General features: G+C 39.5%; 2 protein-coding genes across 2 annotated transcripts in view; both read left to right on the top strand.

The window, feature by feature from the left end:
• Positions 1 to 1683: 1683 nt before the first annotated feature.
• LOC106087002 (diphosphomevalonate decarboxylase) lies at positions 1684 to 14529 on the top strand. Its single transcript, XM_013251866.2, has 4 exons — positions 1684 to 1887; positions 2000 to 2070; positions 2425 to 2542; positions 13151 to 14529. The coding sequence occupies exons 1-4, from the start codon at positions 1836 to 1838 to the stop codon at positions 14098 to 14100; spliced, it is 1191 nt and encodes a 396-aa protein (XP_013107320.2). The 5' UTR covers positions 1684 to 1835; the 3' UTR covers positions 14101 to 14529.
• A 37-nt stretch (positions 14530 to 14566) lies between these two features.
• The window catches only part of LOC106087000 (LIM and SH3 domain protein Lasp), a 423009-nt gene continuing 418076 nt past the window's right edge, over positions 14567 to 19499 (top strand). Inside the window, exon 1 of the mRNA XM_059370394.1 lies at positions 14567 to 14654. The gene's annotated coding sequence lies outside the window, so the exon portion shown is untranslated. The remainder of the gene's footprint in view (positions 14655 to 19499) is intronic.

The raw sequence follows: 19499 nt of genomic DNA, 5'->3' as shown, positions 1-19499 counted from the left end.
TTGAAAGCACCTTCTTTGTCAAGAAATGCTACCATTGTATGTATATTCCTTGACTGCGAGAGAACGCTCTATGTAGCCGACTAGGTCATGAAGTGCTGTTTCAGTGGATTTGCCTTTAATATATACATGCTGCTGCCGCGACAGGCGATCTCCAAGGATCTTTGTCCTAAGATATGTTTCTATCAACTCCTCAAGAGTCTTCAGCATAAAGGATGGCAGACTAATAGAACAAAAATCTTTCACATTTGTGTGGTAGAATTTTCCCGCTTTCGGAATGAAAATGACCGACACCAAGGTCCTCCATCCCACATTCTGATACAAGCAGAGTATATCTCCCTGAGCCAGGGAACCAGTCTATCAGACACAGCTTGTAATTCAACCGGTGATACATCATCAGGGCCTGGCGACTTAAAGCGGTCGAAACGTCTTATCGCCCAAAGGATTTTCGGCTCAGACACAATTTCTCTAATGGCCTCCGATGAATGCATATCAGTGACAACCTCTTCTGACGCCACGTTGACCATCGGGGAATGTATATCAACGAGTAGTTCTAGTGTTTCCTCACTAGACATTGTCCAAACATACTCTGAGATCAGAGTATACCCTACCGGACAGAATCTTCCTTAGTCTAAAGGCCTCAGGTGTATCCTCCACAGAGCTGCAGACTTGTACCCATGATTTGTTCTGAGCCTTTCTCAGCGCGCCCTTATATTGTCTTAGCTTAGCCTTATAGATGTCCCATTCGTTGTTGTTGTTGTTGTAGCGGTGTGTTGTACACCGAGGCGACAGCCCTTGCCGATGAAGGATTCCATCGGGTCAATCCGGTACGTACAACCGGCTGCCATGGGATTGATGTCCCAATCGTGTGGTGCTCTTGTGGCTTTTGCTCTGTTGAAATGTTTTCTGCAGTCCTTCCTTAGACGAGCCAGCCCTGAGGTCCACCATGGCGGTCGCTGTTTGCCCCTTGGCTTGGCACTAGGACATGCTGACACAAGCGAGTCATTCAGGACCTTCGTGATCGGCTTGACCACTATGTCTATATCCTCTGTAGTTTCCACTTCCTTTTCTAGTCTTAAAGGGCTATACCTTGTGCAGAATTTGTGCCGAAATTTATCCCAATCCGCCTTTCTTCTGTTTTGCCGAGGGACCAGGAAGAAAATACTGAAGTCAGTGTTTCCTCCAAGGCTGAAACTAATATAACGATGATCAGAGATGCTGTGGTCATCCAACACTTCCCAGTCGCATATTCTTCCACTTATATCTTCCGATACAAAGGTGATATATAGTACCTCCTGCCTGTTCCTGGTAATAAAGGTCGATTTATCCCCTCTATTGCAAATCACCAGATTGCAACTTATAATTTATTCGAATTGGTGTTAAAAGAAAATTTTCTAGAAATTTAAATCTAATACAAATTTTAAACAATATTCAATTAGTATAGGAAATTTCCTATGGCGATTGAAATGTAAAATCATTGAAATTTAAAATCAGCCTTATAGTGATCACTATAACAACAGAGTGAAATACAACACTAAGTTTTGGCTAGGTTGCCACTGTGTTCAAAAATTGTTTGCAGTAGCATAGACACTTACCTTTCTAATAAAAAAAAGACACTGGCAACACTATTCATTTTCAACTTTCTGAACACTTCCTGAACACAGCTGTTGCTGTTTACATGAATTTTATTTGCTCAGGTGAAAGTTGGTTTGTCGCTGTTTAGTTCGTAGCTTAAGGTTGGTTGTTCTGTACACACATTTGGACCAAAACAATTGCAATCAATCAATTAAATATTAAATTTTTCTTAATATAAATACAAGTATTTGAAGCAATTCAAAATGTTCATAGAAACCTGCATAGCACCAGTGAATATAGCTTTAATTAAATATTGTAAGTAAAAATGAAAGTTTCTGATGTTTTTCCACTTTCACTTTCGTTGCCTATACTTTTATATTTTCCCTTTTCCATAATTTGTAAATCCTGCGGCACTCTATTCCTGAAGGGGGCAAAAGAGATGAGGAACTGATTTTGCCCATTAACGACTCCTTAAGCATGACTTTAAGTACTGATGAGGTAAGGACCTTTGGCCTGTGCGCGTACAAACTGGCATATGGGTTAGCAAAAAACCTATACATGTACATACATACACACCTACATACTTATTTACTCACTAGATATATAAATATGAGTTTTCAAAGTTTTTATTATGATATTGCCTGTGCTGCTCTTATTTTCCCAACCCATACGATACAGAACTTATTGTTTGGCATAAATAAGAGCATATGTACATGTATAATGTGTGTGTGTATGTAAGTATCATGTCCATAGTATGTAATGTTTGTGTATGCATACAACTCAAAAGCAACCTTTGACATGCATTTTCTATACAAATCATTATTTCTTTGCCATCACTCCTCTGATATGCAGATGTGTGCCAAGACCACCGCCTCAGCATGTGCAACCTACAAGGAGCATAGAATGTGGCTCAATGGTGAAGAGGTGCCGTTTGAAGATAATCCTCGTATAATGAGATGCCTAAAAGCCTGTGAGTATTATTGAATATGTTACCGCAAAACAAAAAAATGCTTTCTTTTGTTTACACATACAATACATGCGAAAGTATGTATGTATGTGCATATACACTTCATTTTCTAACATACCTCTATAATGATTAAAAAATGAACGTGTGGACTCTGAATAAGGGTCATAGATGTTAAGTCGTTATGGAGGTTTTATCGTTCCAATCTGGCTTGTTTGAGGCATACACAATGGCGCTTTATTAACATTTGCCTCTATGATTGGATAAAGTCCTATGTGCGTTATAAGTTAGAATGATAATACAACTGAACCAGAATTGTAATGTAGGTTTCCAGATTTTCCAAACTGACTTTGAATCATCCTTTCAACATTTTTGATATTAAGATTAGGTTAGTTTAAAAAGAGAGTGCGCATAATAATCCGCCCCATGCCTGTAATCGGCTTGTTGTGCGCTCTAAACACTAAGAAGTAAACTCGAAAAAGAAAATCTATGTCACGAATTCCGCGCTATTTACAAAATCCTTAATTGTTTTCCATACCACTCCCCTATGTTGTCTTCTTCTTCTTCTTTAATTCTGACATTTTCGATGAAATGCCGTAACTTTCTTCTTCTTATATATAACAAGTAAAAGCGTGCTAAGTTCGGCCGGGCCGAATCTTATATACCCTCCACCTTGGATCGCATTTGTCGAGTTTTTTTCCCGGCATCTCTTTTTAGGCAAAACGGGATATAAGAAAAGATTTGCCCTGCTATTAGAGCGATATCAAGATATGGTCCGGTTTGGACCACAATTAAATTATATGTTGGAGACCTGTATAAAATGTCAGCCAATTCGAATCAGAATTGCACCCTTTGGGGGCTCAAGAAGTAAAATAGAGAGATCGATTTATATAGGAGCTGTATCGGGCTATAGACCGATTCAGACCATAATAAACACGTATGCTTATGGTCATGAGAGAATCCGTCGTACAAAATTTCATTCCAATCGGATAAGAATTGCGCTCTCTAGAGGCTCAAGAAGTCAAGACCCAAGATCGGTTTATATGGCAGCTATATCAGGTTATGAACCGGTTTGAACCATACTTGGCACAGTTGTTGGATATTATTACAAAACACGTCGTGCAAAATTTCATACCAATCGGATAAGAATTGCACACTCTAGAGGCTCAAGAAGTCAAGACCCAAGATCGGTTTATATGGCAGCTATATCAGGTTATGGACCGATTTGAACCATGCTTGGCACAGTTGTTGGATATTATAACAAAACACGTCGTGCCAAAATTCATTCAAATCGGATAAGAATTGCGCCCTCTAGAGGCTCAAGAAGTCAAGACCCAAGATCGATTTATATGGCAGCTATATCAGGTTATGGACCGATTTGAATCATACTTGGCACAGTTGTTGGATATTATAACAAAACACGTCGTGCAAAATTTCATTTCAATCGGATAAGAATTGCACACTCTAGAGGCTCAAGGAGTCAAGACCCAAGATCGGTTTATATGGCAGCTATATCAGGTTATGGACCGATTTGAACCATACTTGGCACAGTTGTTGGATATTATAACAAAACACGTCGTGCCAAAATTCATTCAAATCGGATAAGAATTGCGCACTCTAGAGGCTCAAGAAGTCAAGACCCAAGATCGGTTTATATGGCAGCTATATCAGATTATGGACCGATTTGAACCATACTTAGCACAGTTGTTGGATATCATAACAAAACACGTCGTGCAAAATTTCATCCCAATCGGATAAGAATTGCGCACTCTAGAGGCTCAAGAAGTCAAGACCCAAGATCGGTTTATATGGCAGCTATATCAAAACATGGACCGATATGGCCCATTTACAATACCAACCGACCTACACTAATAAGAAGTATTTGTGCAAAATTTCAAGCGGCTAGCTTTACTCCTTCGGAAGTTAGCGTACTTTCGACAGACAGACGGACGGACGGACGGACGGACATGGCTAGATCAACATAAAATTTCACGACGATCAAGAAAATACATACTTTATGGGGTCTCAGACGAATATTTCGAGAAGTTACAATCAAAATGACGAAATTAGTATACCCCCCATCTTATGGTGGAGGGTATAAAAATCAATTTGTGTTTGTAGGTTTGTTTGCGGCGGAACCGATTTTCTTGAAATTTGCACTGATGGTGCGTAAAGATCCCGTGGTGAAAATAGGGTACTACATTTTTTTACCCACCATCGAAGGATGGGTGTATATTTATTTTGTCATTCCCTATAAAGTATATATATTCTTGATCAGCGTCAAAATCTAAGACGATGTAGACATGTCCGTCCGTCTGTCTATTGAAATCACGCTACAGTCTTCAAAAATAGAGATATTGAGCTGAAATTTTGCGCAGAGTATTTTTTTGTCCATAAGCAGGTTAAGTTCGAAGATGAGCTATATCGGACTATATCTTGATATAGTCCCCTTATAGACCGATCCGCCGATTTAGGGTCTTTGGCCCATAAAAGCCACATTTATTATCCGGTTTTGCTGAAATTTGGGACAGTGAGTTGTGTTAGGCCCTTCGACATCCTGCGTCAATTTCGCCTAGATCGATCCAGATTTGGATATAGCTGCCATATAGACCGATCCTCCGATTTAGGGTCTTAGGCCCATAAAAGCCACATTTATTATCCGATTTTACTGAAATTCGGGACAGTGAGTTATGTTAGGCCCCTCGACATCCTTCGTCAATTTGGCCCAGATCGGTCCAGATTTGGATATAGCTGCCATATAGAGCGATCCTCCGATTTTGCTGAAATGTGGGGCAGTGAGTTGTGTTAGGCCCCTCGACGTCCTTCGTCAATTTGGCCCAGATCGGTCCAGATTTGGATATAGCTGTCATATAGACCGATCCTACGATATAGGGTCCTAGGCCCATTAAAGCCACATTTATTATCCGATTTTGCTGAAATTTGGGACAGTGAGTTGTGATAAGCCCTTCGACATCCTTCGTCAATTTGGCCCAGATCGGTCCAGATATAACTGCCATATAGACCGATCCTCTGATTTATGGTTTTGGGCCCATAAAAGCCACATTTATTATCCGATTTTACTGAAATTTGGGACAGTGAGTTATGTTAGGCATCTCGACATCCTTTGTCAATTTGGCTCAGATCGGTCCAGATTTGGATATAACTGCCATATAGACCGATCTCTCGATTAAAGATTTTGGGCCCATAAAAGGCGCATTTATTGTCCGGATTTATCGACCGGATTCTGACGAAAGGTGGTTTACATATATACCCGAGGTGGTGGGTATCCAAAGTTCGGCCCGGCCGAACTTAACGCCTTTTTACTTGTTTGTTATCTGAAGGGGAAGCGGACCCTCCCCCTTACTCTAATTTTCAGAAAAGCCAGATCTGGGAGATGGGTGGTGCGATTTAAGCCTCTTATAGTAACCTACAAACAAAAATTTAGTATCCCAATTTTGTATAGGGTACCTAGGGGGGACGTCCCACCCCAAACCTACCAAACATATATATATATAGACCAATCACAACAATATGGAACTCAAATGAAAGGTATTTAAGATTAGAAATTATATCTGATATCCAATTTTTGAACCATGTGTTTGGGGGACCACCCCAACCCCCAAAACATTCCTAAATCGGACATATTTACCATCCATGTCAATATGGGACTCAAATGAAAGGTATTTGCGAGTAAAATACGAATCTGACATCCAAACGGGCGACAAAGCTTCTGGAGTCCACCCCTTCGCCAAAACAACTCCCAAAGAAGACTTATTTACTTACCATAACAATATGGGGCTCAAATAAAAGGTATTTGAGTGTAGAATACGAAAGCGATATTCAAATGTGTGACCAAGATTTTTGGGGGGCCGCCCGTCTCCAAAAATACCTCTGAAAAAGACAAATTTACGTCCATAGCAATATGGGGCTCCAATGAAAGGTTTTTGGGAGTAAAGCACGACTCTGATATCAATATTCGGGAAAAGTGTCTATGGCGCCACCCCACCCCATAACACCACTTAAAAATGGGCATATTTCCAGACCATTGAAATATGGGGCTCAAATAAGAGGTATTTTAGAGTAGAACACGAATCTGATATATATTTTCAGGGCCAAGTTACTGAGTGGCCGCACCACCCCCTAAACCGCACATGTTTGCAGACTATGAGAATATTGGGCTCAAATGAGAGCCATTACTAGACCATGAATTTGATATTTATATATATATATGAAAATTTGTGCCTTAAAGAGAGTGGAGTTCGACATTGATTGTTTTTAGTATCCATTCCCCAAACCGGACATATTTGCTGACTTTTCCATTAAGGAGTTTAAATGAAATGTATTTGAGATTAGAAAACAAATTTTGATACCCAATTTTGAGGTCAGTGGCAATATGGGGATCAAATGTCTGGGGGCTACCTCACCCCCGAAAACACCCCTAAATCTGACATACATATATACCGATCATGGGAATATGGGGCTCCAATGAGAAGTATTTGGGAGTAGAGCATGAAACTCATACTCACTTTCGGGAGTCCACCACTCCCTAAACCCAACAACCATCACCCTGGGGGTCTTCCAACTCCCCAAATCCCCGTTAGAATATCGGGTTCAAATAAAGTCTTTTAAGAGTGGAGTACATCTAACGTCCAAACTTAAATGGCCCTCTAAACCCTTTGAGCGAATTGGTAGACCACTTAAGATAACATGGGATTCAGATGAAGGCATTTGTATGGTTATGCTATTAGTCAAGCGATATACATATATATATTTTTTCGTAGCAGGGTATTTTACTAAAATCTCTTTAATTGTCGAAAATAAATTTGCAGAGGATAGTTTTGTTCCATATAAAGTAAAAGAAGGCGCAGCGGAGTGTACCCGATTCAGCTAGTATAAATATAAAAATAACACGAGACACTTAATCTATTCGTTATTTTTGTCTAGTTAATGTGATGTAAATTGTTAAATTCAAATTTGTACTTTAGAATCGACAAGACAATTTGAAGTTGCTTGTATACCTGTATGTTCCTTGTCGTTAGCATATCCTTAAGATCTTGCAGGTATATGCCAAGCTTATATAGGTTTGTGAAAAGTTCAGATCGGTGTTGGGTATTAACTAGACTACAATCGAAAACTATATGGTCCATGTTTTGAATCGCTCCACATCCGCATTGTTTAGTGACAGATAAATTTATTCTATGCAAATGTGACTTTAGCTGATTGTGTCCAAACCGTAGTCTGTTGATGGTGGTAATGGTGTTCCTTGGCAGGGATGTGTTCTTAAACCATGGTGAAATGTTGACCTTGACCTTCCATTTGATCTGAGGGATCTTCCGTACATACTGAAATCCCACTTTAGTTGCTATGCCTCTATTGCTTGTTTTTTTATCGCTCTGGTTCATATGCTCTATGGAATGGTTGGGTGGAGCATGCGGTTGTTGTGTGCTCGTTAGCAATAAGATCTGCTCTCTCGTTTCCCTCTATAAAAATTAACTATTTTGCCATCTGTGTAAAGATGATTGGGTGGTGTTTGTTTTGCAAAATTGAGTGTATTGGCTCTAAAGATGAGCGGCTATCTGAAATTCCAAGAATTTTAGTTTCGATGAAGTCTTAATAAAGTTTAGAGCTCTGCTGTAAAAACCTTGGAATGGGTACCAGAAGACGGATGTCACGTGTTGATATGTCTTGGATCCATCTGTATATATATGTTGAAAGTCTCCATCTTCTTTAAGTGCTGTTATGGAATTTGAGTTGTATTTCCTGGATTGGGGTGATGTTTTTCTCAATTTTGAGAAACTCTACAACAGCTCTAAGTTATACAGTCTCAAAGTCAGTCTGGAACTTTGGATGTGCATCATATTGGATGAAGTTGTTATTCTTAAGTTTTTGCTGCATTTGTCTAATCCATATCGGGGTATTCCTATATCCGTGGTTTAAGAATGATTTCACATACTTTAAAGCTACATGATTTGGTTGGGAACATATTTTGTAAGCAAAACGATTTCCTAGGTATTAGAATCTATCCGGAATAGGGATAAAATTGGCCATGTGTGCTAAGCTTAGAACGTGTGTGGAACACATAGCTCCAAGACAAATCCTGATGCATTTGAATTGAATTCTTTTTCTTAGCAAAAATTACGACTTTTGATTTCGACGGCGCCAGAGTCAAATCGATCGAATTTAGGTTCAATGGGAGTATGTCTAAATTTCTCTGTATTTCTACTAAGGCGATATTCAGATCATAGTGCCATGTACAAATCACAACATCTTCTGCATATGCCAGGAATGTTGTAGTCAAATCTCGAAATACATCGTTTAGGTATATATTAAAAAGAATGGGGCTTAAGGTCGACCCCTAAGGACTAACCGTAAACGATCGTCTGCTTCAACTTTCATTGTCACCAGTAGTGACAATTTCTTTAAACAGTAAAAGATTTCGGAGAATATATCTTGTATGATCTGAAATGCCAATTAGCTCAACCTTTGGTAGCAGTATATTGATGCAACAGTGTATTTATTGTCTTCCAAGTTGAGTTTTATGTAAGACCATAAAATGGCCTTATATTTGGTTGCCTTCTAAAAAGTGTTCTGATCGAGATTTGATCATATTTTTGAAAATCTTTCCTAGACACAAAATTAGGGCTACTGATCCATATGAAATTGGATCCTGTGGTGGTTTATTTTACCCAACACCGAAGGATGGGGGTATATTCATTTTGTCATTCCGTTTGCAACACATCGAAATATCCATTTCCGACCCTATAAAGTATATATATTCTTGATCAGCGTAAGAATCTAAGACGATCTAGCCATGTCCGTCCGTCTGTCCGTCTGTCTGTTGAAATCACGCTACAGTCTTTAAAAATAGAGATATTGTGCTGAAATTTTGCACAGATTCTTTTCTTGTCTATAAGCAGTTCAAGTTCGAAGATGGGCTATATCGGACTATATCTTGATGTAGCCCCCATATAGAGCGATCTACCGATTTAGGGTCTTAGGCCCATCAAAGCCACATTTATTTTCAGATTTAGCTGAAATTTTGTACAGTGAGTTGCGTTAGGCCCTTCGACATCCTTCTTCAATCTGGCTCAGATCGGTCCAGATTTGGATATAGCAGCAATATAGACCGATCCGCTGATTTAGGGTCTTAGGCCCATAAAAGCCACATATATTATCCGATTTTGATGAAATTTGGGACAGTGAGTTTGCTTAGGTTGTTCGACTTCCTTCGACAATTTGGCTCAGATCGGTTCAGATTTGGATATAGCTGTCATATAGACCGATCTCTCGATTTACGGTTTTGGGCCAATAAAAGGCGCATTTATTGATCGATTTTGCAAAATTTGGGACAGTGACTTGTGTTAGGCCCTTCGACATCCCTCTTCAATTTGGCCCATTTACAATATAATCCGATTTCGCCGAAATTTGGGACAGTGGGTTGCGATAGGCTCTTCGACATTTTTCTGCAACTTGGCCCAAATCGATCCCGATTTGTACATGGTTGCCATATAGACCGATCTCTTGATTTGAGTTTTTGGGGCCATAAAAGGAGCATTTTTAATCCGATTTTATGAAATTTGACACAGAGACTTGTATTAGGCTTTTCGACCTCCGTGTCGTATATGGTTCAGATTGGTTTATTTTCAGATATAGCTACTTAAAAGACCAATATTTTGTTATACACAATTGAACAATGACTTGTACTTCTAAGTTTTTGGTCCAAATCAGAACATATTTCGATATAGCTGATATGGGGCATAAGGTAGGCATTTTTCACCGGATTTTTACTTGCTTTTCTTTAAAACGGGTACAATTTTGAATTTTTTCCAGTTCTCGGGACTGTAGCCTGTTGTCCAGAAGTTGTTGTACATTTGTAGAAGAGAGTGTTTATGCGTTGAGCTAAATGATTTGATGTGACCATTACGGATTCCGTCAAGTCCTTGGGCTGTGTTTTTCGAAGTGTACATTGCTGTTACTATTTCGTTGTAGGAGAAAGGCGGGTCATAGTTTAAGTCCGGAATACACTGCAATAGTATGGGTTCTCCTGTGGGTCCGGATATGAAGTCCATGAAGAGGCAAAGTATCTTTATAAGTTGCTTTGTCGTTTTCCATCCTTTGAATTGCCTCACTTTTTTCCAAAGATCTGCTGCTGATATGTCGCTATTTATCTCCACGCAGAACTGTTTCCATCCTGCCCTCCGCTCTTGACGTAGGGTATAAAAATATTCTTTACGTGTGTCCTCCAATCGTTTGATGTTCTGTCGTGATGGCGTTTTTCAAATCTTTAAACTGCTAAGCGTTGTAGTTGTTTATTGGCATTTGTCTTAAATCTCTGGATGTCATAGCGGGAGGAAAAAACATTAGCTGGAAGTCGATTCCACATACGACTGGTTCGGGCAAAATAAGAATTCTCTCTATAACGCATTGTCCGGTCCGCTGGCCAATCAATTACAAACGGCTGTGAGTTCCTGGAATGTCTAGTATCCCTGACATATATCCTTACATCAGGAATAAGAAGACGAACACACACCATGAAAGTACCGATATAACAGCGCCAAACAACCCACATTGCGACGATGTTCAAGGGAGGCATTAGAGTTTGATACCCTACTGTCCCCAATCAGCGCCATCGCTTTCCTCTGTACACGGTCCAATAGCTACAGGGGTGATTTTGAAGCTTCAGCCCATACATGTGAGCTTTATTAAAGTGGTATAGATGTTAAGAAGATCAGAAGGAGTGAAGTAATTCTTACACCGTTTAAGGAAGCCTAAGCACTTGAATGCTTCTTTCGACCCTTCAAATACATATTTAGCCCAAGCGCCATCACTTTGTATTTTCATGCCCAGAACATCAAGCGTTTCTGATTGCTCAACATCTATACCGTTGATAGACAAAGGAGATCGCAATGGGTCAGCGATTCGTTTGTGTGACAACAAACAGCAATTAGTTTTACGTGCATTAAAATCTACTCGATTCATTCGACCCCACTCATAAATGGCCAGCAAATCCCGGCAGAGTGTATCGTCCATAAACCGCCTCTTGCCCTCAATCTCTCGAGACTCGGCCTATGGTCGAATGAGTACGAATGACAGAGATTACTGTCATCCGCAAATGAGTAGATCGATGTCGATGAAAATAAGAAAAATAGAAGGAGAAAGGACAGAGCCCTGGGGTACAACTGCGGTCAATTTATGCTCATTGGATGAGAACTCGTCTCGGAAGAGACTTGTATAGTGCGATCTCTGAGAAAGCTCGTAATAAATTGAACGAAGCCATGACCGATTGGAGATATCCAGAGCCATAAACTTACTCTCACCAAACTGGTGGATTGAGTGACTCCAAAGTTCCGACAGAAATGCTATGAGGTCGCCCGTAGAACGATTTCTTCGGAATCCATACTGTTGGTCGCTAAGAAGGCCATTAGACTCTAAATACCTCACAAGATTGTAATTAACCATGCTCTCCATAACCTTGGAGAAAGCAAGGCATATCACAATTGGTCGGTAATTTGTAGGGTTGTTCGCCTCACACTTCTTGGGTACTCCCGCACTGTAGACAAAGTTGAAAAATTTGCGTAATGGACGAGCAAGCGTCAACGAACACTTGCGCAAGACAAGTGTTGATATGCCATCCGGACCGGGGATTTATTTATGTCTAGATTCTCAAGAACCCTTTGAACTCTACGAGTTTGAAAGACTATCTGGGGCATGACGGCATATACATTTTCGATTAAGGGCAGCGGTTGATTGCTATCCGGCAGGTAAGAATCCCCTGCAAATATATCAGCCAACAGGTTAGCCTTATCTACCGAGTCAGTGAACGTTTGATCATCCTTAACAAGAGTTGGGATATATAAAGAACTACCCTTTATCCTTTTCATGAACTACCAAAAACTCTTCATCCTCGTGTAGAAGCAAGAACCTTAGTACGTAGGCGCTGCTTGTAAAGAAAGTTTTCGCGCCTTAACATTTTGGCACACGAAGATCTTGCCTGCTTGCGCAGCAGTTCAGAATTTGCATTTTTACCCAAACGCCAGTTCCTGAATGCCACCTCTTTCGATCTGACAGCATCTCTGCATGTATGGTTAAACCAACTTTTGTCATCTGATTTAGCCGTTAAAGTCTTAACTGGAACGAATGTCCTCATTCCATTTAAAATTTTCTTTTCAACCATTTCAGCAGTAGCATTAATATCGTCATCCAAAAAAGTTAGTTTCCAATTGAAATGCTGAAAGAATCTATTGAGCTCAGCCCAACGTTAATCACTTTCGGAAGGGGAGGAAGCATTACGAAGAGTAGAATACGGTCCACCTTCGTCTTCCTCGTGAACAGAGAGATTTCAGTACTTAGCTTTTAAGTGGCAAGGGACACATTCATTTGCTTTCGCATAGATGCTATTGAAGTGCAAATATTAGGTTTCGTGCAAATCTCTGGTAGCCATTACAATATAGGCGACCAATTTATTGCAGACCTGGAAGTGAAAAACAAGTCCATTCACCTACCAGTTCACAAAACTTTGCCATATAATTTAAGTTGCATACAATCAATTATTTCAAAAAATCATTTATTTTTGATTTGCAACTAAAAATTTTCCTATCTTTTTTATTATTTCAGTACAGCGACTGGCTTTGGCTAAATGTGAATCATTGAAATTTCCCCTTGAATGGAAGCTGCACATAGTATCTCGTAACAACTTCCCAACTGCAGCTGGTTTGGCTTCCAGTGCCGCTGGTTATGCCTGCTTGGTTTACACCTTGGCCTCTCTCTATGGTGTTCAAGACGAAGAGTTGACGGCAATCGCTCGTCAAGGAAGCGGCTCAGCTTGTCGTAGTTTACATGGTGGTTTTGTTCGTTGGCACAAGGGCGAAGCTTCAGATGGCACCGACTCCATAGCATTGCCGGTGGTAACCTCGAATCATTGGCCCAATATGCATGTGCTGATATTGGTGGTAAATGATGCTCGAAAAAAGACCAGTTCTACCAAAGGTATGCAGAGGGCTGTGGAAACTTCGGATTTAATCAAGTATCGTGCTAAACAATGTGTGCCCGAGCGCATAAACGCAATTACAGAGGCAATAAAGCAGCGCGACTTTCAAACTTTTGCTAAAATCACCATGCAAGATTCAAATCAATTCCATGCCATTGCCCTGGACACATATCCTCCTTGTGTGTACATGAATGATGTTTCGCATGCCATTGTGGCATTTGTGCATGCCTACAATGCCGCTGTAGGTCAAACACGAGTTGCATACACCTTTGATGCCGGACCCAATGCTTGTTTGTATGTTCTCAAAGAACATGTATCGTCTGTGGTGCAAGCCGTACAAACTTCATTTCCCAATGATGCAGCCTCCAGTGTAGAGTATGTGAAGGGTATACCCGTAGACGAAGAAGCATCACCCTCCGCATCACCAACAGATGCCATACTCAATGGCAACTTTGTGTTGCCCACTAATGAACATAATCTTCTCAAATACATCATACACACGAAAGTGGGTGCGGGACCACAACGTTTGGCTAAAACCGATAGCCTTCTGAACTCCTCAACGGGTCTTCCATTTTAATTATAGTCAACGATTGTAAAATCAAAATACAGGTTTCTGTACAAAAAGGCGGACCGAAAAGCATCCGCATCTCTTTTAGATAAACTCCCACAACGTAGCAAACCATAGGAAACAATGAGTGAAAAAATAATATCAGTGAAATAAACTCTGACGAAACCAAAAACGCTTCATAGTAAACAATGACAATAACGAAACAATTTTTATAGCTTCTTATTAAAGACAACAATCGAATAGTATTAATTATACCATAACCTATTACCATAAGAAATCTCGCAAAACAAAACGTATTCCATTAATTGTGGCTTAGGACTCTCGTATTTTTTTAATTTGAAAAAAAAAAAACCGATTCAAATAAAGACGCTTCGCTTCAACTCTGTATATAAAGTTAAGTAGAACGAATACTATTAGATGCAAAGCAAATAATTCAAAGTCATATTTTTTTTGATGCTCAACAACTGTGAAGAGAAGTATTTGAAACAAACTATTTGACATAACAAAATGTGCGAATTGGAAAGCAAAACATCAAATCAACGGTAGGATGAAGATTTCTTAAGGTAAGTGAATACTTTATTACCACAATCAATCATAAATACTAGAAACGATTTATTATCCACAAAATTTTAATACATTATCCAGTATCAACTATTGGGTTGCCCAAAAAGTAATTGCGGATTTTTCATATAGTCGGCGTTGACAAATTTTTTCACAGCTTGTGACTCTGTAATTGCATTCTTTCTTCTGTCAGTTATCAGCTGTGACTTTTAGTTTGCTTTAGAAAAAAAGTGTAAAAAAGTATATTTGATTAAAGTTCATTCTAAGTTTTATTAAAAATGCATTTACTTTCTTTTAAAAAATCCGCAATTACTTTTTGGGCAATCCAATATTTTGAATAACAGTTTCTAACCGATAGTCTCGGGATGTCCTTGCCACATGGTCTTCGCATTAATCTGACAACAAAGTTGTCCTTGTAATTCGATTAATTTAACCATGTCAACTTTTTATCGTGAACACACAAAGTACTACCACGTCTACTTTCACAAGTACGCTTGTATTTCGTATACGAAGTAGCTAAAATTGCAGTAGCAGAAAATCAGCAGTATCGACTGTAGCCTTACTGAGAGGCCAGGCGGCACCAGCTCTTGCTTAAATATTGAGTTCCTGTGGTACTTGGTATAAAAAGGCGAGTAATTGGCGACTTTAAATCGTTCCCATAGACCGGCACAAGCTTGTTCACCTAAGAAACTTGAAATATAGACAAGTGGCTACATCAACAACATCAGGGTCAATTGCAAATTTGCCTATGAAAATTCCATTAAGGAATGGGCAAACTTCTCACAAATCACTGAGTGCTGTTCGATTGAAGTTTAAGCTCAATGATAGGCGACCTTCTCAATATAGGCGAGACTGAACCGCATGTCACAGTGTGACAGCGCTTTGGGGATAAGTTGTTGCAAAATACTGTTACAAGATGTTTCACTCTTTTGAGGTATATATAGCTAACAATTAATAGCGGAAGTAGGTTATGCCATGCCGATACCATGAACCAGTGATGACGGTGAGAAAATTTTTTTTGCATTAAATTTGCTATGCTGTCTTCAAAATCCATGTTGATGCTCGGCGAATCGACGAAAAAGTTGATTTTATGAGTCGGAAGGACATATTTGCTGCAGCGATCCAGGAGACAAAGCTGACCAACACCTGATAAAATGTGCTCCCATATAAACCGATCTTCCGATTTAACTTCTTGAGTCCTTACAAGACTCAATTTTTGTCCGATTTTGCATGCGGTGTTCTGTTACGACTTTCAACAACATTGTGCCAAGTACGGACCGAATCGGTTTATAATCTGATATAGATCCCATATTAACCGATCTCCCGATTTGACTTTTTGAGCCCTTACAAGCAGCAATTTTTGTCTGATTTGAATTAAATTTTGTACGCGCTGTTCTGTTTTGACTTCCAACAACTGTGCTTGTTCGGTTCCTAGAAGCTTTAATATCGGGTGATTTTTTTGAGGTTAGGATTTTCATGCATTAGTATTTGACAGATCACGTGGGATTTCAGACATGGTGTCAAAGAGAAAGATGCTCAGTGTGCTTTGACATTTCATCATGAATAGACTTACTAACGAGCAACGCTTGCAAATCATTTTCAGTGAATGGGCCCTAGAAAAGTTGGCAGAAAATCCGCTTTTTTATCGACAAATTTTGTTCAGCGATGAGGCTCATTTCTGGTTGAATGGCTACGTAAATAAGCAAAATTGCCGCATTTGGAGTGAAGAGCAACCAGAAGCCGTTCAAGAACTGCCCATGCATCCCGAAAAATGCACTGTTTGGTGTGGTTTGTACGCTGGTGGAATCATTGGACCGTATTTTTTCAAAGATGCTGTTGGACGCAACGTTACGGTGAATGAACACATTTCGAACCGAACACTGATTTTGGTAATAAAATTCAATGATTTGCAAGCGTTGCTCGTTAGTAAGTCTATTCATGATGAAATGTCAAAGCATACTGAGCATCTTTCTCTTTGACACCATGTCTGAAATCCCACGTGATCTGTCAAATACTAATGCATGAAAATCCTAACCTCAAAAAAATCACCCTTTATTTGGTAGTTTAACAGAAGTTTGGCATGTAGAATAAAATTATGCCCTTCAACCAAATTTTTTTTGTATAAATTTTTAGCAGAATCCATGGTGGTGGACTCCCAGAAGATTCGGCCCGGCCGAAATTAGTTCGCTTTTACTTGTTATGAAATTCCTTGTCCCTTAGCGTTAAAACACCATTTACAAAGTTGGAAGCGGTATTGATGATAGTATTCTATGGATGATTTGAATGGGAAACAAGTAAGAGCGTGCTAAGTTCGCCCATGGATCGCATTTGTCGAGTTCTTTGCGCGATATCTCTTTTTAGGCAAACAAAGAATAATGAATAAGAACTGTTATGCTATTGGAGCTATATCAAGTTATAGTCCGATTCGGACCATAAATAAATTGAATGCTAAACATTGTAGAAGTTATTGTGTAATATTTCAATCCATTCAGATAAGAATTGCCCCTTGTAGGGGCTCAAGAAGCAAAATCGGGAGATCGATTCAAGCTATAGATTGATTCAGACCATATTGGACACGTATGTTGAAGGCCATGGGAAAAGCCGTTGTACAAAATATCTGCCAAATCGGATGAGCAATGCGCCCTCTAGAGGCTCAAGAAGTCAAGACCCAAGATCGGTTTGTATAGCAGCTATATCAGGTTATGGACCAATTTGAATCATACTAAGCACAGTTGTGGAAAGTGATACAAAAACGCCACATGGACAATTACAACCAAATTGGATAAGAATAGCGCCCTCTAAAATCTGACGAAGTCAAGACCCCAGATCGGTTTATATGGCAGCTATATCAGATTATAAACCGATTTCAACCATACTTAGCACAGTTTTTGGAAGTCATAACAAAACACCTCATGCAAAATTTCAGACAAATCAGATGAGAATTGAGCCCTCCAGCGGCTCAAGAAGTCAAGACCCAAGATCGGTTTATATGGCAGCTATACCAGGTTATGAATCGATTTGAATCATACTTAGCACAGTTGTTGAAAGTGATACAAAAACACCACGTGCAAAATTTCAGTCAAATCGGAGGAGAATTGCGCCCTCTAGAGGCTCAATAAGTCAAGACCCAAGATCGGCTTATATGGGAGCTATATCAAAACATGGACCGATTAGGCACATTTACAATACTAACCGACCTACACTAATAAATTGAGCAAAATTTCAAGCACCTAGCTTTACTTCTTCGAAAGTTTGCGTGCTTTCGACAGACAGACGGACGGAGGGACGGGCAGACGAACGGACATGGCTAGATCGACTTAAAATTTCATGACGATCAAGAATATAGAACGCATATTTTGAGGTGTTACAAACAGAATGACGAAATTAGTATACCCCCATCCTATGGTGGGGGGTATAATTATGTTTTTATACCCTACACCACCACTGTGGTACAGGGTATTATAAGTTTGTGCATTTGTTTGCAACGATAAGAAGGATAAGAGCTAGCCCCATTGATAAGTATACCGATTGACTCAGAATCACTTTCTGATTCTGATAGCCACGTTTGTCTGTGAGTCCATGTATACTTGTAATCAAAGTCCAGGTTGTTGTCCAATCATCACGAAATTTTGCACATGTCACTTTTTTGGCCCAAGGTCGATTCCTATTGATTTTGGTAAAATCGGTTCAGATTTAGATATGGCTCCCATATATATGTATCGACCGATTTGAACTTAAATAGCCGTAGTAACTAAAATTTTCAACCGATCTGCACAAAATTTCGGTTCAGATTTGGATATAGCTCCCATATATATGTATCGCCTGATTTGCAATTACATGACCGTAGTAGCTATAATTTTCCGCCGATCTGTACAAAATTTGGCACGGACTGTTTTGTTACTGATCTTAACATATCTGCAAAATGTTATCATAATCGTTTTCAATTCAGATATAGCTCCCATATATATGTATCGCCCGATTTTCACTTATATGGCCGTAGTAGCCATAATTTTCCGCCGATCTGTACAAAATTTTGCACGGACTGTTCTGTTACTGATCTTAACATATCTGCAGGATTTCATTAAAATCGCTTCCAATTAAATATAGCTCCCATATATATGTATCACCCGATTTGCACTTAAATGGCCGTGGTAGCTACAATTTTCATCCGATCTACACAAAATTTGGAATGGTCTGTTTTGTTACTGATCTTAACATATCTGCAGGATTTCAATAAAATCGGTTCAGATTTGGATATAGCTCCCATATATATGTATCGCCCGATTTGGACTTAAATGGCCGTAGTAGCTACAATTTTCATCCGATCTGTACAAAATTTGGCACGAACTGTTTTGTTACTGATCTTAACATATCTGCAAGATTTCATTAAAATCGCTTCCAATTAAATATAGCTCCCATATATATGTATCGCCCGATTTGCACTTAAATGGCCGTAGTAACTACAATTTTCAACCGATCTGCACAAAATTTGGCACGGATTGTTTTGTTACTGATCCGAAAATATCTGCAAGATTTCATTGGTATCGGTTTAGATTTGCATATATCTATTGCCCGAATTTATAATCGTAGGGTAGGTGTAGGGTATTATATAGACGGCGCCGCCCGACTTTTGCCTTTCCCTACGGGTTCCAATTACATTTGCTTTTCATTAATTTTCTCGACATCGGTGTGTACAAAAGTGTCCGAAGAGAAGTTGTGAGCTTTAGGCAGGTGTTTGATTCCCAGTACATTCAGATTCTTTAGCGTTAGTGTAAAGATTTCTTCGGGGACCTGTGCCTTGGGCGACTATACCCTGCAGATGTAGTTTCAGACTTCTTCGCGGTAAC

The sequence above is a fragment of the Stomoxys calcitrans genome, chromosome 1 (genome assembly GCF_963082655.1).
Source record: "Stomoxys calcitrans chromosome 1, idStoCalc2.1, whole genome shotgun sequence".
NCBI lineage: Eukaryota > Metazoa > Arthropoda > Insecta > Diptera > Muscidae > Stomoxys > Stomoxys calcitrans.
The sequence above is the reverse complement of the archived record's forward strand: the minus strand, read 5'-3'. Positions and strand labels throughout refer to the sequence as shown.